This window comes from Plectropomus leopardus, chromosome 9, assembly GCF_026936395.1.
Source record: "Plectropomus leopardus strain MGB_pleo_1.0 chromosome 9, ASM2693639v1, whole genome shotgun sequence".
NCBI classification, from domain to species: domain Eukaryota; kingdom Metazoa; phylum Chordata; class Actinopteri; order Perciformes; family Serranidae; genus Plectropomus; species Plectropomus leopardus.
In genome coordinates, this window is record NC_142184.1 from 25,146,916 (window position 1) to 25,168,892 (window position 21,977).

The following is a 21,977-nucleotide window of genomic DNA, read 5'->3' on the forward strand; positions in this document are numbered from 1 at the left end:
TTTTTTTTTTTAACTCCAACCTCATCTCACCCTGTTTATCTTATGACATACAACATCAGTCACTGACTACACAGCATGCTGTCATACACATCAGCTGTTCTCAGTTCCTCCCTGTGTGGGTTAAACTGGTCTTACTAGTTATGATCCAATCCGTTCACCTGCTCCGAGGTAGCAAACACACAAGGTATGCATCATTGCATTGAGATCTTAGTTTGAAATGGGATGGTAAAATTTTTTAAGAATGCGAGCATTGTGCAATACAGAGGAAGGAGACTGACACAGTAAATTACAGTTGGGTGATTGTTAAAGTCAAGGAGAGCTGATTGTTTTATGTTTGGTTTATGGTTATAACAATAATTAACCATCTCAGGATTACAACTGATGCCACTTTGAAATGATTAATGTTCTTTGTTTACATGAATGAGTGTCAGTCTGAGTCAGAGTTACATGTAAACTGTGTTTAATTTTACAGTTGCAGCATTGCGTAACCGTTCACTGCCTTGATGCCACAAACAAAGCAGGACTACACGCAGCCAAAGTTATTATAATTAACTAAAAGTAAACTAAAACCCAAAACTAGATGTGAAAAACAATGAAATGAAAATAAAAACTAGACTTTGGAGAAAAAAGTAATTGAAACAATATCATGTAATTACAAATTTGTAAACACAAGCATGAAGGGGCACTGGTGAACTTTAGACCGGCGTGTCTCAATGATTGTGGATCAACTGCCTTCACAAAGTGATTTTTGTATTGTAAGACTGACTGTGAACTTCTTAAATCTTTCCCCTTACTTTGACTCCGAACTAAATCAAACTGATACTGAAATATATATATAGAACATTTTTTGAAAATAAAAACTGAACTCACACAAGCACACCCACTCTGGAAACTCACAAACTAAACTGAATTGAAAACAAAAATGAATTTATTTTTTTTTAAATAATAAATAACTACCATACAGTACAGTGATAAATACTACTGTATATAGAGAGATAAGAAATGTGCTAATTTACTATTATTTTACTTTACTTCAATATTAAATTACATATAAAGCAAAACATTATAAACTGCTTATATTTTAATCCATCAACAGCAGCATAAGCTACAGCCTCAAAACTGACCAGATTTCAATCAGCACCTCTCTGACAGTCCAAACAATAATTAGAAAGTTTTACAAACGCAGTAAATAGTTTAGTTATGTTCTTTTGACAACTTAAGATATTCAGTTTTGTGTGTGTGTGAGAAGCATAGAAAGAGTGCACCAGAGACTGTATCTTGTAAATTCAGCATCACTGGCCGTGTGTGCGCATTAGAGATGAACTACCTGCTGAGTTGATAATTAGAGCCCTGCTGAGCTCCTGCCTCCCCATCTCTCCTGTCATCTCTGCTGACTTGCTGACTTTGACTGGCTTGGCGTCTCTCCACCACCGCTGCCGTCTCGGCCTTGCTGTTCCTCCGAGGAATAAAGCAACGCATCTTGGCTCTCTGATTGACTCTCAGTCTCACCCTCTGGCCCACTTCCCTTTTATATTATCTCTAAAGTCACGTTTTCTGAGCTTTTGGGCACTTATATGCTGTGGTGAGCGATGTCATGCGGTGTTAACACTGACCCCGCCTTAGTCGTCACGACTAGTCAAACTGGATCTCAGCACACCCACTGATGCACAAATAGACAACAGATGACCAACATAATCTGTCATAATCACATCTAGGTTTGTGTGCCACAGCTGACAGACAGGCAGAATAAGAAATAACTCAGTGACATATTTGCCAAGAGGCCAAGAGACACATATGACTCCCACTTGAGACTTTCAAACATATTGTTTTTGTTGAGTTAGAATCTGTTTTCTTTCCAAAACAGTGTGACTTATAGCTTTATTCATGAAAAACATGTCTAAGAACTAAGAACCCCCCCCCTTTAGGTCGCAAAAAAAAATTACAGGGGGGTTGCGAGACCATCTTGATTTTAAGGGGTGTTGTTTTTTGTCATTCTGGTGAAGAAAATTAAATTAAATAGTTATTTCAAAGTTTAGATTATTAAAAGATATAAACTCAAAATATACCCCCACACACAACTCAAATTGCACTTACTGTTTACATCCATGTATGTGAAAACATGGGTGCTTCACATGCGTCTTCCCCCCAACAGCACAGAAGATCTACACAATTAACACAGTTTCGAAGTGTGCACCCAAGGTTCTTATGTTATAGCCGAAAATATGTTTCATGAGGTCACCGTGACCTTGACTTTGGACCTTCAACCACCAGATTCTAATCAGTTCATTCTGGAGCCCAAGTAGAGGTTTTTGCCAAATTTGAGGAAACTCCCTCATTCGCAAAAATTAGACAGAGGCAAGATCACAGTGACCTTGACCTTTGAACACCGAGTTCTAATCAGCTCATTGTTGGAATTCAAATGAATGTTGATGTGAAATTTGAAGACATTTCCTCAAGGTGTTCTTGAGCTGTCCCAGTCACAAGAATGAGACGAATGCAAGGTCACTGTGACTTTGACCTTTTACCATCAAAATTTAATCAGCTCATCCTTTAGTCTACTCAAATGTTTGTGCCAAATTAAAGAAATTCCCTTGAGGCTTTCTTAAGATATCATATTCACAAGCTGGCCGGATGTATGTACAGACAACTCGTAAACATAATTCCTATGCATTAAAAAATCTCACAGGATAAGGGCAAAGCGAAGACCTGAAAACAAGCTACTCTCGCAGAGCCTTTAGTCTCTGCGACACAGCCTCGTCCTGCAATTCAAAAGGAGCTAATAGAACAACGGCGAAGCATCGGGAAGAAGAAAAAATCAGAATTTGTCAAAAAAGAAGCCTATTCAGTATTTATGACTGTTAAAGATAAACAGATAGATAAAAACATAATACAACCAAAGAATTGTACAAAACGTTTCTAAAATATTAGGAATACTAATATCTGATGTAATATTAACAAAAAAATCTGCTCAAAATTCATTCAATTCGCATTAACTTCTGCAGTTAATGCGCTCACTATTTGTGTTGAGTGTACTGTTTATCAGCTGTTCTGTTCTGTTACTGTTCTGCATTAAATATAACATGAAATATCCATTAAATATGTAACTTAGTCAGTGATTGTCAGTTTAGTCAACAATAGAAAAGACAAAAATTGAGGACCACTCCTCTAGACCCGAAATGGTATGGAGCACAAACATACAAGAAGACAGCAATACAAAGATAAACAACCAGAACATATCACCAGCACAAACTGCGTAATTTAAAGCAGGGCAGACCATTACTCAAAAAAGCACCTGGTTTATATACTGTCCTTGGTTTATCTTTGTTTTTATTATAATACAAGTTTAAACATGGACTAGTTGTTTGGCAGGTGTTTCTTCCTGCTCTCAACAATGTTTGTGTTTTGACATTCAAATTACATATGATATTCATCCATCCATCCATTCAGAAAGTTGTCATTACATAAGTTACAAAACTGTTTATTCCTTTCCACGTCTTTGTTTCTGTTATTTTAGGAATTGTGCTATTAGAAACTTAAAGATTACAAACAGGCTGGGCATTCCTCCTGTTCTCACAAATAAGATACATACCAAACTTTAAGTCCTCTTTAAGTTCACAATACAAGTCACACAATGGCAAACTCTGGAGCTTAGAACAAGATAACAACCAACACAGTTAACAGTTGCCACAATATCTGTCCCTTAAAATATTCTATGTAAATGTAGTAATCAGTTATCGCGATATATCACTGGCACACAACAAACGAGTCAACAGAAGCACAGGCAAAGCCACGCCTAAAGCCACTGATAAGGCTTCAAGAAGGGTAACCGAAAGAATAAAACTGTTGTTTCCAGAATTGATTTAAAGTCCAGGTTTGAAAGCCTACAAGTCTGAAAGTCCCTCTGCCATTTAGTCCTGTTTACATATACCTTCCAAAATGATGGATCTCTTCTATTAAACACAGTGAAGCATAACGTCCTTTCACAATGCTGATGTACTGTAAACCTCACAGGAGCCTGATGTAAAAAAATTCCTCTGTACGTGCTGTTTTGTAATGAACTGACAACCCAAAAGTAAATCATCACTGAAGAATGAGCTCTTGTCTGGATTGTGAATGTATGCTTATATGAATACTACATATCTAGAAGAAAGAGATTTTCTACACAAGCCATGGTGTGCAGACTTTTCAGTAGCTTATATGGTTTTGAAATTGTAACACCCACACACTGCACCTAAATGTTGTGTTTTTTTCACATTATGTCTCATTATTTTGAATAAGTGCCTTCTGGACTAGCGACAGCATTACAATTAAGCTTACAAATAACCAAAAAGGCATACTGGTGCCATGAACAAGTGCGTCAATACAATCAAAATCTTCTCACTGCTTGCTGAAACAAACAAAACACCTGACTGTTACCTGGGTAGAGTAGGAAAGCGGCAACAACTGTGAATAAGCCTCAGAAAAACATATCTCGGCATCATGTCTGTCCTGAGTACCATCAGTAAGAAGATGACAAAGCACGCAGCAGTGACTGGGGTGGACGGTTTTGCATCACAAGCAGGGGTGAGCAGTTTTAATCAGGCAATTTTACATTACCAGGTAAGACAGGTATTCATCAAACACTCAAAACTGTCCAAACACCTCAATCTCCTGTATGATTTCACAGAAAGACACACACCAATTGACCACCCATTACTTAAGTTTTGCATTTTCAAAGGACATTTGTGTTAGCAACAATGGCTGAAGGAAAAAAATATTTTTATTTTGGTGACTTTTAACTGATGCACTCGTACAAAGCAACGTGCACGTAATAACAGGTGAAGCTTAAACCTAAATTATCACATTTGTAAGATGTAATAGTAAGATATTGTCAAGGTCAGGGCCCCAAAAATATCCAAACTGAGCAGAAAAGAGTAAAGAAAAAAAAGTGTGTAAGATTTAGGGGAATTTAGTTGCTGTGATCTAGTGGTGCGGTTTGCAGACTGTAAACAGCTTTGTTCAAGAGGTTTTTACCAAGAGTAAGTAAAATTAGATGTAATGAAAAAAAAGTCAGAGTGGAGAACTTGAAAGGCAACATTCAAGTTTGCAGCCCAGGAAGAGTTTAAATGAGAAAAGGGCGAAGTACATTTGACTCCAATGTTAGGTTCCTCTTTAAAGAGAAGACAGAAAGAAACCTGTTTTTTACAGAGAGGCTGGTGTATTTTATCACCTGGAGTTGTAGTGAAAAAGAGTCTAAACAGAGCAATGACTAGGCTGTTTGGACAAGGAAGTCTGCGTATCCCAGGGTGACTTTAAGTGGTAGGAAGTTTAAATTTGTTGTATATGCAGCTAAGGGGAGAGTTTGGAAAGGCTTAAAACAAAGCCGACTTCAGTATCTTGGTGTAGGTTCATAATGAGTGTTTCGGGCGGAAGCTGCAGTGGTCCAGAAAGTGGATCACTGGCAATAAGCTCAGCAAAGTCCCAAGTCAGGAAGGTATTAAATTTGATTCAGCAAGTTAGAGTGCAAATGCACACAAATGTCCCTGTAAAATACTTCAGAAGACTTTAACACTGTTTAAAATATAAATACTAATGGTGTAGCACATACTATGAGGCCGATTCTGCATTCAGACTGTGTTTTATTTCTGCATAAACAATGATTTTTTTTTTCTGATTACACTACATTGAAAAAATAAACCAGCATTTCACATGTTCACATCAAACAATTGTTGCCTCAACATTGCAACCAACAGACACACTTAATTTTGAGTGAAGGGAGTCACCATATTCATTGACAAACCTGTATACTGTATGTACATAAAAAAATGTAAAAACAGCTGACCATCTCCCTATATTTGCATACACACACCCATAACTGTAAACTGTTCTAGTGTTTGAACCGAGGATAAAGGTCATCGTAGGAAGTGTGGGGATTATTTTCTGTGGGCAGATTCAAATGAGTAGATGCAACAAAAATAGATAAATATTTCCAACGAAAATTAAATTCATAAAATAATCCTCAAACCTGTTCATTTGCACCATTACACAAATATGTAAGCTGAATACACTATACAAACCGTTATGATAATGTTGCTCATGTTTCAGTCATTTAAAGGTCTAAATCACATCAAGTTAAAAAGGCTTCGCAGTTTTCACTCAGTCCAGAATCAACTGATCGGCCTCATATAACAACTTTTTAAAACACAACACAGCATGTAAACCAGCTTCTCTCACTGAGAGATACAAACTGTATTCAGCCTGTCTGGAGACCGTGTTTTCAGGTTATGACTATTGTTGCTTTAAGGATTTGTTTGCACAAGAGAAAGCACAGCCAAAATCTTATCAAAAAAAGGATATCACAAACAAACAGGTGGAAATTTTCATTATGATATTACTTGAGTTGAACAGTCTATTAATCTATCTATCTATTGTATATACTATTTATTTATATATATGTATATACTTTTTAATAATGTTAGAGTGGCCACATTGAAGATTACACATGGATTTTTAAAAAAAATCTTTATACATTACCTACAGTTGTTATTTGTGAGATGTGTAGCTGGTGAAATGTAATGTGTATGTTCTATGTTTAGACGTCTCCTGTTGTTGTATTTCACTGTGAATGTAGCTGCTGTATAAAGTCATTTCCATAAGGATCAATAAAGTATCTATTTATCTATCTATCTTTAAAAACCTGTAAGCAATGACATATTTGTAGTCATTTCTCGCAGAGGTTAATGAAGGGACCATGTGATTATAATTATCATTCAATAAGGAAAGATGATATGATGACAGACTCAACGGTTGAATCTTACTTTTAAGATCTCTCCTGAAAAGTGCTTTCACTATACCCAAACCACCTCATGACGTGATTTTGTCAGTGTGTCTTGACATACAGGTTGAAACTGCTCTCTCCTTAAATCCGAACATACACGAATCATTAAGTGGTTCGACGGTGTGTCAAAATGTGGCAGTATTTGCTACATAAACTAGGCTTATAATAAATACAATTGGTACAAACAGGTGATATACCCGATCAGGTCTCTCAGATGATGCAGAGATCTGATGATGCAAGCAGAGGCGTCCTAGCTGTAATAATCAGATCGAGGTCTGGTGAGGGTGCATGCTGCTGCATTAAGGTCTGCTACAACTGTGACCCATTTTCAAAGCAAACTTAACTTTCATATTCTCCCAGGCTTATGGTTCCTGTGTGTATGTGTCTGTGTATTCAGATGATTGTAGTGTTTTCTTGTTGTTGTTTTTGGTAGGGCCGGGGGGTCGATTTTGTTGTGTTTCTGTTGATAAGTCATGCTCGTGCGGTATTCTTATATATGTTGCTTAGGCTTCCTGTATTCTCATCTTTTCCTTTTTATTTTATCTAAAGAACTTTCAGTTTTCATGTGATGAGTGTACTGTTTAAATAAAATTGGCATTCAAAGTGAGAACCATGTTCATGCTGCTGTTTGGGAATAATTTAAAACTATGGGGCAACTGCAAAACAAATTCAAACATTAAATTTAACTCTAACATGTTGCAGGCTATGAAAAAACATAACTTTTGATGAAGAGTAATCTTTATATGAACTGAAAAGAAATGTTTGAAGCAGTTAAGTTCAGAAAGAGCTGTTGTACAGTGGTATGGCTATATAGCGCCACCCATGGGCAAGTACAACACACTGCATGCTGGTGGGAATTAATTTCCTATTTCTATGCCTATTCATTGCAAAGGTATTTTAATAAGTAACCGTCATTACCACTGTATCACACTCAGCTGACTGCTTCCTTTCAGTGCCCTTCCTTATTATCTTAATAATAGAAATCAAGGATGAACTACACGCGACTTAACAGCACATTCCAGACAGTTTACAGGAGCAAAATTATCCCGCTATGTCCACGCTATGAAATAAAACTTTGATCGGAGTTTCGGTGAGATGATGGCGACCTTAGTGTGTCCTTGGTAGTTTAAGCGTGTGTCCTGCCGGTGCTAACCGCGTTGAGATCATCACATACGACATAAATGGTCAGCATGTCTGCCGGGAATCTATCGGCTAAATAAACCGAAAACGCGCCCAATGATGCATCACAAAACAGCCAACATGACGCTGTCAACCACAGAGAGGACACAGTAGCCTCAGTGTTGGCTGCAGTGAATATAACAGGATTTGAAGCGGATTATCTGGGTTATCATCCTGTGAGGAGGGACGCCGGTAGCCGCGTTACCTTCGTCATTTGATCAACAGCACATTGTAGCATGTGAAGGTTGCTACATGCTCGCGCAGGTGTCGTAACAAACGTCCTACCTGCATATTTGAAGCGGAGATGCTGCCTCTCGCTCCTGTGGTGCCGACATGCTGCTGCTACTGCTGCTGCTGCTGCTGCTGATGATGATGATGAGCTCTCGGGGGTTGTTGGTCTCGTGTTGCAGCGTGATACTGTGAGATGTGAAAGGGAAGTGTGACTCCTCCGGTGTCCGCCGGCTGCTCTGTCTGGTCTCTTTACAGAATGACTCATCTGTGGGAAGAATAGGCTGCTTAGACTTTGAAGAGATGTTTATACAATGTAACTAGACTGTTTTGCAAACATTCAAAAATGACTTAAACCAAACGAAAACCATTATCGTACGTGTAGTGTCCGGTGTCTCTTAAAGAGATCAGGAAAGACATGATTGTGCAACGGAACTAGAAAACGTAACCATGTCAAGCACCCAGAGGCGTCGGAGGAGGGCAGCAGAGACTGCATTTCCTCTAACGTGCTCAACGCAGGCGCAGTATTTTTTGTTGCCTGTTGTGGGCGCCTTTCACCGCAACATCAATGCTGACTGACGGTTTTCATTCTGTTCAAATCTGCTTCACAGATGTGTCCGCTTCTCCATATGTCACCAGGCTTTTTGCTTATTAAACACAGAGTTGTTTCCATATAAGGGAATATTGCATCATGTTTGCTGCAACACTGTTCAGTTCAAAGTCTGGAGACGCTTTGGTTTCCATGGTCCTATTTTTGAAAGCAACCTCTAAACATTTTTTTCCTTTTAATACACTGCATCTCAGCACACAACAGTTTGGGTGTGCGTTTTGCTGTGGGATATTTTTTGTTGCAATTGTAATGCAAGTTTATCCTTTGTGTTAAGTGTGCCAACAAAATAGCGTTTTCTTTCACATTACCATAATATGACCATCATATAATATATAGCTGCGCGTTAAGGATGCGCAATTACGCACATGAGCATGGACAAATATTCTGCAAAATTCTGACAAAGTGTAAACGAAAACACAACACAAGATCTTACCACGATATCGCGGTTTTATTTGTTTTTATATAACATATATACAACATTTGCTTTAAATAGCACAAAATAAAACATCCCATCAGAGATACTTACAATGACACATAATATGTCTACAGAGTTCATCTGCACAGACTCAGGACACTGAAGTCTATAGTGCAAATTCATACAGACTGACCCTTTGGGTCTTACAGGGCTGTTTCAACGGCCCTTCATCACTTAGTCCGCCGCGAGGACTAAATATTTAACGTATACATACATGCAGATTTAAAAAAAATACGACTGTCTAAATTTGTCAACTTATACAGGACAACAGACTCGTGCGCAAAACGTAAGTATATAATACTCAACAGATACGATTTAACGATGAATTCTGGCTTTTCATCAACGGAAGCGAAGCGGTGAATCACTGTGTATATTTACAAGTGACGCTATCTCAACATGCTGCCTACATATGACACACTTAACAGTTTATCACACGCTTAAGAAATCTACCAGGGTCTCCACATGGCAGCGCTGACAGGCTGCGGGCCTGGCTGGGCTCTGCTGGGAGCCACTACGCTGCTGCTGCGGGGCTGGCTCTCCAGTCGGGAGCTGAAGCTGGATTTGAGGCTCAGGAGTCTCTGTTGGATCTGAGGGAGAGTCCTGGAGCTCTGGGCGCAGCAATTCAGGCAGGTTGGGGTGGCGTTGGTGGACATAGACTGCTGGACGAAGTCGTCGACCCGCTGACACGCGTCTTGATCCAGGCTCGTTTTGGGGAGCAGAGCGGAGACGCGCTGAAGGCAGGCTTTGTAGCCTTCCTTGTAACTGTTTGATGAATCTGAAAAAGACAGTGAAACGTTAGTTTTTTTTTTGTCTAAAAGTGCCACAAGTCCATTATTTATATATTTATCAACCGAAGTGTTCAAAAAGCAAAACCATGACTTACTTTTGGTATTAACAGGGGGGATGTCGCTCAGGAACCTCACAGTCATTTCTAGGATGTCGGCTTTCTCAAGCTTGGAGTAGCGAGACTTCTGGAGAAAATAATTCAAAGAAAATGTTAAAAACATGAGTCAAACGTTTGCTCTGACTTCAATATATCTGAGTTGATATGCGTGTGTAGAAATAGATGTAATAACTTACATCTCTGCCTGTGAGGGGAAGGATGAGGCTTTTCAAATGGTTCAGGCTGTCGTTGATACGGGCGCGCCTTCTTTTTTCCATCAAAGGTTTCATTGCCTGAAAAGAACAAATCATGGTTAGAATTCGTAAATTACATTAAGTGCATATCAGAGAACATTTTCAATATAATGAAGCAAAATCCAGTGACTTCGCTTACCTTTCTGAGCTCGAGAGCCTCTTTTCTTTTGGCCACAGTTAGCCTTGGAGAAAAAGACTGGAGAGATTCACAAGTCATGTTTGGAGACATTTTCAGCTTTGTCTTCGTGGCAGAGAAGTGTCCAAAACAGAAGTCGGTGAAGATGTGTCTCAAACGGCCAAGGTCTGCGGTATATATGCAGCTCCGTGGCGTCGGTTAACGTGCGTCACGGGTACGCCCCCAAGCCAACATGAAACGATTTGGACTGACAAAGTGTTCGATTGAAACAACAAAAAACCATCAAATTTAGTAAGATAACCATCTGTCTTCTACTCTAATCCACGCATAACAACTATAGCGCGTGTCTGCGTTATGATCCATAGACCAAATAAAATAAAATCTGCGTCAACAAGCTGGAGAGATGTGTGCGTAAAGACGCTTGACGTTTGGATGCACCGAGTTATCACCAAATATAAGATTTGCAAACTCTTTAGGCTTATATTATATATATCAGTACACAAATGCGTTCATTATTTCATATAAAGTAAACTGATTATTGTTGAATATTTATCGTAAAACACACAAATATATTTAGTTAGGGGTGCGTAATTACGCAGCCCCCATTGTGGCTGGGTACACAATATATATGCTATATTTAAAGTTATATGGCATTCGATTAGTTTAAAATCGAATAATGTAACATAACAGATTTCATTCAAAGATAATATTTTCTCAAAACAACAGTTTCTCAGTTTCAAGAATTAAGATATGCCAACTGAAATCCACGTTGCTGTACCATGCTGAGGTTTTACTGTATTTTATAGTGTGGAATTTGCCCAAGTTTAATGACATACACTTTCGTATATTACATGTCTTTTTTAAATAAATATGCACACTTAGAACAACATGGTGCAATACATACCTTCCTGGCATAGGGGTCAGGCTTGAGAGTATGAAAAAGTGTCCACAGAGATACAGAGTCTTACTCCAATCTCATACCCAAGCCACGCTACTTTCAAATAACATCTGCTCATAGATTTTGACAACAATAGTTTTGCATATTATGTTTTTATGCAGTTTCTGCCCGGGGGGAGTCTCTACCTGAAGGGTGTATCCCGCTGCTGCCAACGCCTCACGCAACGCGGTGGGGGCTGAAAACAAAGGGAGGGTAGCGAGGGAGCATGTACTTCAAATCACAATAGCCACTGCGAAATATACAATGAGCCTGCCATGCGTTTTAACTTATTATGTGCCATAGATATTAAGAGCAGGCACTTCTGGACTTATTTTGTATTTGATAAAAAATAAAAACATCGTGCTGTGCGACGTACAAACTTTGTAAAATAAACGTTTTTAAATAAAAACATGAGAGACATGACAGCCCGTCAAATGCCACTGCACTCAGGGGAACCACGCGCGCAGCACGCGCCACGGGGACCAGATGGCTGTCTGTTACCGAGCCTTCAACCACCGACCCCACCCCCCAATACTCTCGTCCTGTACCACACCAGCATCCTGAACAGCCAGTCTCCCTGTCCCACCGTGGATCTATCCAAATCTCACCCATGCGCGCGCACACACACATAGACTGCATTGTATATACTCAAGCTCTTTTTCTATAAACTTAACACGCACGACATATGATCTGCACGCAGCTTTGGCGTGGGTGCCCCATCTGCATGCTTCTTAAGGGTCCATGTTGTCCAACTGAAACAAACCATTTCACCCCCCTGTTTGGAAACTCTGTTGCAATTGTCTCCTCCAGCTTGACTCCTAGATATTTTAGCGTCCAAGCTATCATGAAATGCTTGTTTATCAATATGATATGGTGATGACGAAACACAAAGCTCAATCTGTTGGTGGAGATAAAGATGCTGGTCTGGAAGAGCAGGCTGTATGATTGGCTGGAAGGTTGTTTGAAAGATGAAGGTTGTTTTGAAAAGATTATGTTTTGGAAAACGCACATTGAGGATCTTTAAAGACATGAAAGTTTTGTTTTGTTTTGTTTTGTTTTCCTTAACGTGGTGACAGAAGCAGAATTACAAATATAAAATTCTAAAATAGATTAAAGCAGTTACGCACAGGCAAAAGCCTATGCAAAAGGATTTTGATTCCACAGACGTGAATCCATTAATCAAGTGTGCAATCAATTGTTTGTGTGTATATATATATATATAAACGAAAAATCATGTTTACTTGGAGTTGGGGGCGATTAAGCACATGTTTGGGAGTATTTCTCCACCTTGAATTCAAAATAAATAACGTCTACAGAGTCTAAATGTGAAGGTCAGCATCTTGTAGACATGATCGTATTGTGCTGCTTCAAAAAAGCAAAGCAAAGCGCTGAAACCGAGAGGCACACTTGCTGCACGCGCCCCTCACCGCCCCGCTGGGATGGAGGGAAGATGGTGATGGTGGGGGTTGGGAGGAGGTACACTACTCCTCCGTTTTGCTCCTACGGTTAAAGTCCTCTTTTGTCTTTTCAAGCAAATTCGGCGTCAGTAACCCATATGTGCAGGCCGGATAACAGGGAGCCTTTGTCTGGAAATGTTCCGACACTTCATGGGAATTAAGAGTCACATGTGGCCTGTGGGATGAGAGAGAACGGACTCCACCTGACTTTTGCTTCAGTTGATGATAGCTGAGAGGAAACGGGAGGATTCGGTGTTTTCCTGAGTCTTAAATACCAAATCCAGCTGTAACAGCTACCACCATCACGTCTTAAGTGTTTCATTTACCAAAATGAAAGAGAATTCGCTGAAATAATGTAAAGAGGCATGTATAACCCCTAATTTTGTGCATATGTAGCCTATTGAAAGCAATCTTGAGCACGTCGAGAAAAAACGCCAGTCTGCCCTGCTCTTGTGAAGATGAACAGGTCAAATTAAGAAAATATCCTAATTATTGCGAAACAAACGTTTAATGTGCGCACGTTTTCCCCTGGTAAATAACATATGCAATAGTCTTCCCTTTATTTGACTGGTTTTGCCAAATGAGTCAAAATTATCGGTATTAATATTTGGAGTTTTTCTCTTATTTGTGCACAATATTTCTAGTATTTTTTGTCCAGTTCTAAAATAGAGAATTTTGTTATCTTTTGTGAGACTTAACTGCTTTGTTCTATTAAAAGGAAAATGAAATTGAATTTTACCAGAAAACTGGAAAGATATAAGTAATATACAATGGCATCCAGTGAACAAAGCCTTCCATTGTGTCAGAAGAGTTTCTTGTTAGCAGCCCTAAACTGTGGTTTTACTATGCAAATCTATTTCTCTTTCTTTCTTTTGTTTTAAACTTAATCAACAGAGAAACATGGACTTTGAATCCATTCAAATGAGAATCAATTTTCTCCAGTATGCTATAACTTTTGCTTGCTTTTTTTCTATCAGCTGGACTTGGTGGTATCCCACTTGTAACCTATTGCCACTGACCTGAATCACACAATAAAATGTGGTGCCAAAACAGGCAAATACTCATCCAATTGCAAATCTCTGCCAAGTAACGACTCCACCAACGATTTAGCATCCCACTTCTATAGAAACTTGGGAGACTATAAAAGATACACACAAAAAGAAGAATGGTCAAATGGAAGCAGCATTTGATATATATATCCTGTGTCTGGGGCAAGCCTCAAAAACACTGAATCATGCTGCAGCTCACCAGCAGCTTTCATTAAACCCTCCCTGCCTCTTAAATGCCTCTTTCTTCAAAATACTGTGTGAATCAACCCTGACAAAAACTCCAATATTGCACAATTCATGCAGAATCCCAGAAAACGTTTAATAACTATGTTTTCTTTGTGCCAAAATTGTATTACCACTATAAGTGCCTGGTACAGCAAGGGTAGAAAGAGACTGTGTAGTAATAGCAGGTGACAAGATGCTAACTCTTGTCTCCTGTGCAAAACTCAAATGAACCCAACCCCCACCGTGACCTCAGCTGGACTTCCACACCCTTAAAATGCTGCTTTGGCACTGAATGTTGGCATTGGACATAAATGAGGTGCAACTTTTTCTCACACAATGGCTCATATGATATCTGACAAAAAGTTCACGCACAACAGTCTGTATAATATCTAATGTTTCAGCACACCACGAATGGCGTCATCATTTAAGATACTTAATGGCACGTGCAGGTGTTAGTGAGGTTTTGGAAAGTGAAGTTATGTTTGGATTAGAAAAAGAAACATGGTTGGGTGTAGTTCCATAATGTCAAGTTAAGCACTTAATGTGAAGTTACTTATAAGTTAGGACTGGGAAAGTAAAGTTATGAGTTTAGGAAAAGAAACATGGTAGAAACATTTCTTAAGATAACACAAATCACCATCAGGCCGGCTCTGCTGGGTGAGAAGCTGACGGAGATGCAGGTTGAAGCCCCTCTTGTGTCCTGGATTATTGACTACCTGACTGGCAGACCACAGTATGTGCGCCTGCAGAGCTGTGTGTCAGACAGAGTGGTCAGTAACACTGGGGCACCTCAGGGAACTGTTCTCTCTCCCTTTCTCTTCACCCTTTACACCATGGACTTCAGCTATCGGTCAGAGTTCTGCCTCCTTCAGAAGTTTTCTGATGACTCTGCCATAGTTGGATGTATCAGCAGGGGTGAGGAGACTGAGTACAGGGCTGTGGTGGACAACTTTGTTTCATGGTGTGAGCTGAACCACCTGCAGCTCAGTGTGGCAAAGTCTAAGGAACTGGTGGTGGACCTGAGGAGGACCAGGCCTCCTGTGACCCCTGTTTCCATCCAGGGGGTCAACGTGGACACTGTGGAGGACTATAAATATCTAGGAGTCCACATAGACAATAAACTGGACTGGGCTCGGAACACCGAAGCCCTTTATAAGAAAGGACAGAGCCGCCTCTACTTCCTGAGGAGGCTCAGGTCCTTCAACATCTGCAGGATGATGCTGAGGATGTTCTATGAGTCTGTGGTGTCTAGTGCGATCCTGTTTGCTGTGGTGTGCTGGGGCAGCAGACTGAGGGCTGCAGATGCAAACAGACTCAACAGACTCATACGCAAAGCTGGTGATGTGGTGGGGGTGAAACTGGACTCCTTGGAGACAGTGATGGAGAGAAGGATGCTTCTCAAACTATGGAGTATCCTGGACAACAACACCCACCCCCTCCATCAGCTCCTGGTCCAGCACAGGAGCACACGGACCAACAGACTCAGACCACCCACCTCAAAAACTGAGCATCACAGAAGGTCCTTTCTCCCAGTGGCAATAAAACTGTACAACTCATCTCTGTAAATTCACTGTCATCCTTCCACACTCACTGCACAGTGTCAGGTTATTTCATAATAGCCTGACACTTATTGTACAGTCTTATTTATTTCTTGCACACTGCTCTTTGCACTATGTACTGTATATAGTTTTATTCTGTCATTCTGTGCACTATGTGCATTGTCTTGTTTTTCTTACCTGTTTGTTGTTGTTGAGCAGAGCACTGTTACGAACAGAATTTCCCTTGGGATGAATAAAGTATTCTGATTCTGATTCTGATTCAAAGTTCATTAGGTTTCACACAGGACAAAATAGTGGTCTCCTAGGGGAAGTCTTGTGTTTGTTTGACCCATCCACTGTCCCAGCCTACCTCCTTAAATGGATTTTCACTCTTTAATTCTTCCCTCTCTGTTCTCATCAGTGCATTGGTCATGTGATTGCAGCCTTACCGATTATGTTGGTTATATAGTACATGAATTACTTCTCATGATTATGTGTGTTATATATGAATTCTGGTGCAATAATTTTCATAGCATATGCATGAGAGCAGCCTCAATATAAACGTCATTCTTAATATTTTGGGATATCCTCTAAGAGAGTGAAGTCCATAGATAACATAATGACCTGAAGAAGCAAAAACTGTCGTTTTTTTAATATATTTGTCTTCTGCTTTTGGACAAGAAAAACTTAACAATGACAATGCCATTTTTTGTTTACAAGTTTTAATGTATTATGGGAGTGTTTCTCCCTCTTCCTTTCTTTTTATTCCATACTAATGTATGTTATGTGTAGTGGAATACAATATTCTGAAACATTGTGTACATTTGTGCTTTTGTCTTAGTAATCTGCAAATGAGTGCAATCACAAATTACTTAATTATTATGAACTTGTAAAAAAAAAAGGTTAAAAGTTGGCTGTTTAAATTTTGAAAGAAAGACAAAAAACCTTTTCTATTCTTTATTGTGGAGATGCTTTTTACAAATACGCTCTGAGGTTCATTGCTAACTTCTAACTTTTCTGTCTGAATTATCATTGTGTTGTTTTGGGCATAGAACTAAATTTTTGTTGCGGGGGGTGGTGTGTGTGTGTGTGTGTGTGTGTGTGTGTGTGTGTGTGTGTGTGTGTGTGTGTGTGTGTGTGTGTGTGTGTGTGTGTGTGTGTTGGGGGGGTTAAGGGACACCACTACCTCAATTTTTGGAACATGTGCATTTGGTCACCACCTACCACCACCCTGAATAAAAACATGAACACTTTTCTTATTTGGACTGTTATTTTGACAAAATGTACACTTTAAATTGACATAGAAAAGGCACATAAGAATTCATCAGAATACAGGAAATTAATTGTTTGATGTTAAACTTTTTCTGGCAGACAACCCCAAACCCTTTTTTAAGAACTCTCATCTTAGTCTAACTTTAATGTAAGAAATGGAGGACAGGTACGATTTGCATGGGAAAGTAGGCTATGTTTTTAAGTTCAGCCAAACTCATACGAGGCTGAAACAGTCTGAAACATATCAAGCGTATGAAATTTTCTAATCTTTTATAGACATAGAAGTTTTTTCTATGTCTCACCATCCCTCGTCTGCAGTGCAGCAAAGAAACACAATCTGAAACCACAGACAGTTTCATATGTAAAAGACTAAATTTGGAAGATACTGACTTGATAACTTGATGATGAAAGCTTCATATTAACCTTGGCTGAACACTTTTACGTATTTGTGCACATTGTGGAGTGTGTTCTCCATCACCTCTATCAAAGCTCCACAAAGAATATATCTCTATAGATTATAGACTGTATATTTTAATGGCCATGTGACTGTTGTTTAAAGATAGACTTGAGCTTGTGCTTTAAAGGAATGTATTTTCGTATTTGTGTGTCTTTTCCGTTAATGCAAGACAGAAGACAATAACTTTAAATACACATTTCCTACCTCATGGACTTATTTGTTTCATCAGGTTATCCCACTTCAGAGTGACCAGTCAACCTGGGGAGACATAAGATTAGTTTAAGATACAAGTGATGTTAACTATACTGTCAGAAAATGATGAGCTTTGTGAAAAGGATGATCTGAACTTGTTTGTTGCATTTAAAAGTTGTGATTCAAACCCAACTGAGGGGTTTTCAAAGAGCCCCTGCTCTCAGTGGCATTAATGCAGGAGGATTATATCCTGCTGAATGAAAAAAAAGATTAAGGTACAAGCTTCTACAAGATAATTTCCATAGTTAAAGTTAATATGGTTGCCTAAAATCTAACAAAGCAAACTATAAATTATACTTCAGAGCAAATAAATTTTCTGTAATGACATTGTTCTCTGTCACAGTGAACAAAAAAAATACTTTGTCAGATGCTTACATGTTAATGCATGATCTGCTATAAGCTTATATACATGGTTTCTAAAAAAATAATCTGGTGTTGTACAAAAATAAGAAATTCAGCTATTAACTAGTCATTATGCTCTCCACGTTAAACATATTAAAAGTTTTTATAAATACTTTTAAAATGGGCGGGGGCTCATTTTCTGCAGGAGAAACTGCTTTGATGTTTAACACAGCACACCCACTGTTCTTTACTATGAACTGCCCCTCCACTGATAAAGGCTTTTAAATAGGACTTGATAGTAAAGTCCAGAGAGTGGACTTCAGTAAGATGATTTTTTAAAAAGTGGTTTGTGCATTAAGCAACATCTAAGTGAGGAATATATGATCATGTATGCTAGAATAAACAATGAACACACAGCAAACAGTTACACATTTCCAATATGATTTTAAAAAAGGTTATATTATGGGTTAGCCTATTAGATGTAAAATAGCTTTCACCATAAAGTTTGGTTTTAAGCCTGCTGGTGACAGTTAGAGAGACATGCTGACTAACATTTCTTTAGGAAATGTTACATGTTGTAAAATTACTGAGAAACAAGTGAGTGTGTTTTGGGGATGACATCAAATCTGTCATTGTAATTCACAACTGCTGTCATCTCCGTGTGTGTCCCATCACACAACCAGTCAAACTTCTTCCCACCAATTTGGCGGCAACTCGAGAGGCGCCTCACATCTGCAACAATAGAGCAGCTGCTCATCAGCATCAATAGGCTCAGGCTGACCTGCGGCTTTATGCGTTTGCCCGCCTTTTTCTTTCCTTTCATATGACTGAGATTTCGCTTATGAACACGTCTGAGTATAATGATAAATTTAAGATCCTCAACCCCCCCCCCCACTCCCACACACACACACGAAATCAAACATCAAACACAACCATATTAGAGAAATGTACATTTATTGAAAAGCTTTTGTCAGTGAAAAAACATTTGAAAAGTCACAAAACATTTTTTTCTTACATGACGTCAATGAATAATAAATAATCCTATTTAACACATAGTGTTTACAGACTATTCTTTTGCACAGACCAAAATACTTTTAAGTCAATCGTGCAAACCTCACACAAAATAACCCTTGGGGTTTTACAAAAGTGTTGACTACAACCCATATCTTTGAAACCCCAAAGAGGATTGCATTTTAAAAAGCTCATAGACTTCTGTTTCTTTAAGATCTGTGCTCGTGCTCTCTGGCAGTGGACGCAAAATGAGCCAAATGCTTAATTAAATTGTTGTACAGCAACTCCAACAATTCTCATTCTACAAACTACGGTTATTGAAATACAAATAGCATAAATAACATCGCAAAATAAATAACATGCATGGGATAAATGTCCATCTATTCTACCAGGGTCTCCACATGGCAGCGCTGACAGGCTGTGGGCCTGGCTGCGCTCTGCTGGGAGCCACTGCGCTGCTACTGCTGCGGGACTGGCTTTCCAGTCTGGAGCTGAAGCTGGATTTGAGGCTCAGGAGTCTCTGTTGGATCTGAGGGAGAGTCCTGGAGCTCTGAGCGCAGCAATTCAGGCAGGTTGGGGTGACGGTGGTAGACATAGACTGCTGAACGAAGTCGTTGACCCGCTGACACGCGTCTTGATCCAGGCTCGTTTTGGGGAGCAGAGCGGAGACGCGCTGGAGGCAGGCTTTGTAGCCTTCTCTGTAACTGTCTGCGGAGTCTGGAGAGAGAAGACATTTGATCAGTGTCTTGAATTTCATGTGTTGCCCACAATCTCAGATAAAATGGTTTGCGCAATGCGTAAAGTACTTGAAGAGATGATGCTTACCTTTGACTGGAGTGGAAGGAAGGTCTCTGAGGAAACGGACGGTCATTTCCAGAATATCAGCTTTCTCCAGCTTGGAGTAGCGCGCGTTGTCTTTGCCAACCAGAGGAAGAATCAGACTTTTCAAATGACTGAGACTGTCGTTGATACGAGCACGTCTTCTCTTCTCCAGCAAGGGTTTAAGAGTCTAGAAGAAACCATGAAAACCTGTTAGTCAGATGTTCTTATAAAGGAGTCCAATGAGAAACAAAAATCTAGTAACTTAAAGAGCTCACAGTTCTCTCTCCCTTACCTTTCTCAGTTCGTTGGCTTGTTTTCTCTGGGCTACGGTGGATCTGGCAGGGAGAGGCTGGTTGGCCTCAGTAGTGATGCTGGGACTCATGTCGTTTTCTGCTTGTTGCTGTGCTTTTTGAGGGGAGATACTTGCTCTTGGAGCGGTTGAGCTGAAGTGTGCAGTCGAGCTGGAGAGCCTCCTATTTATGTGGGTCCGGAGCGTCAGAGGGGAGGGAACACACGCTATTGTGCTGGGGGTCTGACACAGGGGGGGTGATGCCTCTGGGAGATGAGCGGAGCTCCCGTCTGGGCCATCTGGTCCCGGTGGGACTCTGCGTCTACCGCTGGTATGCGAAGTTTCAAGGTTATGTTGCGCGTTATTGCGTTTAAAATTTAAAGCTTTAACGTTCATCCAAGATCCAGTTACGCACAGACATATAAGCCATACTGGGTTTTTTTCTAGATTTTATCAGCTGCACTTTTGGAAATTCGCACTGTAATGATTGCGTCTTGTTTCGCCAGGCTTTGTTACTGAATTAAGAATTGTTCTGTTTATTATCCTGTTTATTTTTGCATAAAAATATCAACAAATGAGCGGCCAAAGAGAAGATTAATTTAGTTTATGGGATATATGAAAGATGCCCTACTATAAATGAGCAGTTAAAAAGTAAGTAATCAAAATCATTAGCGTAAATACATGCAGTCCGTTTATTTGTGCTTACGAAATCATTTTCCAACTCGACACAATTAAGTTTAAAAAAAACACATACAGAACCTGATGAGTGATCCCGAGGTGACAGAACCAATCTATTCCTACAATTAATAAACCAGATACCCAAGCCACGCTATATGGATTAACATCTGCTTGTGGACCCTCAGCAGCATGTTTCCAATATCAACAACCCGGTGTTTACCTGCAGCAGTGGGGGAGGAGACTGGGAGACTTGACAACCTGAGACACGCGCAGAGAGGAGTGTGTGTCTGCGGTGAATAGGCTATACAGATATACAAAAACAGTCACGCAGTGCACAAGTCTCTCTAACACTGTGTCGATAAGACGACGAGGTACAGACATATGAAGTTATTATCCCTAAAAAAACGATATCAAATCATATAAATCAATCTATCTATCTATCTATCTATCTATCTATCTATCTATCTATATGTATATATATATATATATATATATATATATATATATATATATATATATAAATTCGAAGACTTTCAGTCAATCTCTGCTGCTGACCACTAAACAGACACAGTGCAGTGAGATGACAGTAGGACTCACGCGTCTGGCACGCGCCACAACCGCGCAACAGATGGGAAACCCACCTTCTTTCCATCTTCCGTCTCCACACACCCACACACACACACACACACACACACACACACACACACACACACACACACACACACACACACACACACACACACACACACACACACACCTCCCCTCTCTGTTTTGCAAGACTCTGCTGCTGCTCCCATCAGCATCCCGGCTCCTGTTCTTGTGCCCCCTCACCATCACTGTGCTACAGCTACGTTTTTTGTCTTTTTGGAGGGGGGAGGTTTGGGTCTCAGTGCGTACACAATGGTGCAGTTATAGACTATAGCAATAGTGCTTAATTTCAAATCAAACCAAGTAAAATAAAATTGCAAAGCAAGATGCTTCAATTAACTCACAAAAGATAAGACCACAGGGAAGAAACAAATGACACCAAAGTGTCATTTGTTTCAAAAGCGCGAGTGTTTCCTTT

General features: G+C 39.7%; 3 protein-coding genes across 6 annotated transcripts in view; all 3 read right to left on the reverse strand.

The window, feature by feature from the left end:
- acot7 (acyl-CoA thioesterase 7) overlaps nt 1–8,732 on the reverse strand; it is a 76,516-nt gene extending 67,784 nt beyond the window's left edge. The window contains exons 1-2 of one of the 4 annotated variants that reach the window (XM_088082340.1): nt 8,604–8,732; nt 8,282–8,492 (exon numbers count right to left, since the gene is read on the reverse strand). In XM_088082340.1, coding sequence (XP_087938466.1) covers nt 8,282–8,331 — 50 coding nt within the window. In that variant the 5' untranslated portion in view covers nt 8,332–8,492; nt 8,604–8,732. Of the gene's footprint in view, nt 1–1,327; nt 1,578–8,281; nt 8,493–8,603 lie in introns of those variants that run through there. The other 3 variants (XM_042491913.2, XM_088082339.1, XM_042491912.2) reach the window with 3 other exon arrangements.
- A 531-nt stretch (nt 8,733–9,263) lies between these two features.
- LOC121947040 (transcription factor HES-2-like) lies at nt 9,264–11,375 on the reverse strand. The gene is made up of 4 exons (XM_042491915.2): nt 10,586–11,375; nt 10,390–10,485; nt 10,193–10,280; nt 9,264–10,084 (listed from the first exon to the last, which is right to left on the reverse strand). Exons 1-4 carry the CDS (start codon nt 10,673–10,675, stop codon nt 9,756–9,758), a joined length of 603 nt encoding a protein of 200 aa, XP_042347849.2. The 5' UTR covers nt 10,676–11,375; the 3' UTR covers nt 9,264–9,755.
- A 7,693-nt stretch (nt 11,376–19,068) lies between these two features.
- On the reverse strand, nt 19,069–20,629 carry LOC121946539 (transcription factor HES-2). The gene is made up of 3 exons (XM_042491150.2): nt 20,237–20,629; nt 19,948–20,131; nt 19,069–19,839 (listed from the first exon to the last, which is right to left on the reverse strand). Exons 1-3 carry the CDS (start codon nt 20,627–20,629, stop codon nt 19,508–19,510), a joined length of 909 nt encoding a protein of 302 aa, XP_042347084.2. The 3' UTR covers nt 19,069–19,507.
- Nucleotides 20,630–21,977: the final 1,348 nt, after the last annotated feature.

What these genes read in the sequence shown, in the direction of transcription:
- LOC121947040 (XM_042491915.2), bottom strand. Translation starts at nt 10,675, where the DNA reads ATGTCTCCAAACATGACTTGTGAATCTCTCCAGTCTTTTTCTCCAAGG. An exon ending in TTCCCCTCACAGGCAGAGAT is followed by an intron (nt 10,281 to 10,389) that starts GTAAGTTATTAC and finishes TATTTTCTCCAG; the next exon opens with AAGTCTCGCTACTCCAAGCT. An exon ending in CCCCCCTGTTAATACCAAAA is followed by an intron (nt 10,085 to 10,192) that starts GTAAGTCATGGT and finishes TGTCTTTTTCAG; the next exon opens with ATTCATCAAACAGTTACAAG.
- LOC121946539 (XM_042491150.2), bottom strand. Translation starts at nt 20,629, where the DNA reads ATGAACGTTAAAGCTTTAAATTTTAAACGCAATAACGCGCAACATAAC. An exon ending in AAGCCAACGAACTGAGAAAG is followed by an intron (nt 20,132 to 20,236) that starts GTAAGGGAGAGA and finishes GGTTTCTTCTAG; the next exon opens with ACTCTTAAACCCTTGCTGGA. An exon ending in TCCTTCCACTCCAGTCAAAG is followed by an intron (nt 19,840 to 19,947) that starts GTAAGCATCATC and finishes TTCTCTCTCCAG; the next exon opens with ACTCCGCAGACAGTTACAGA.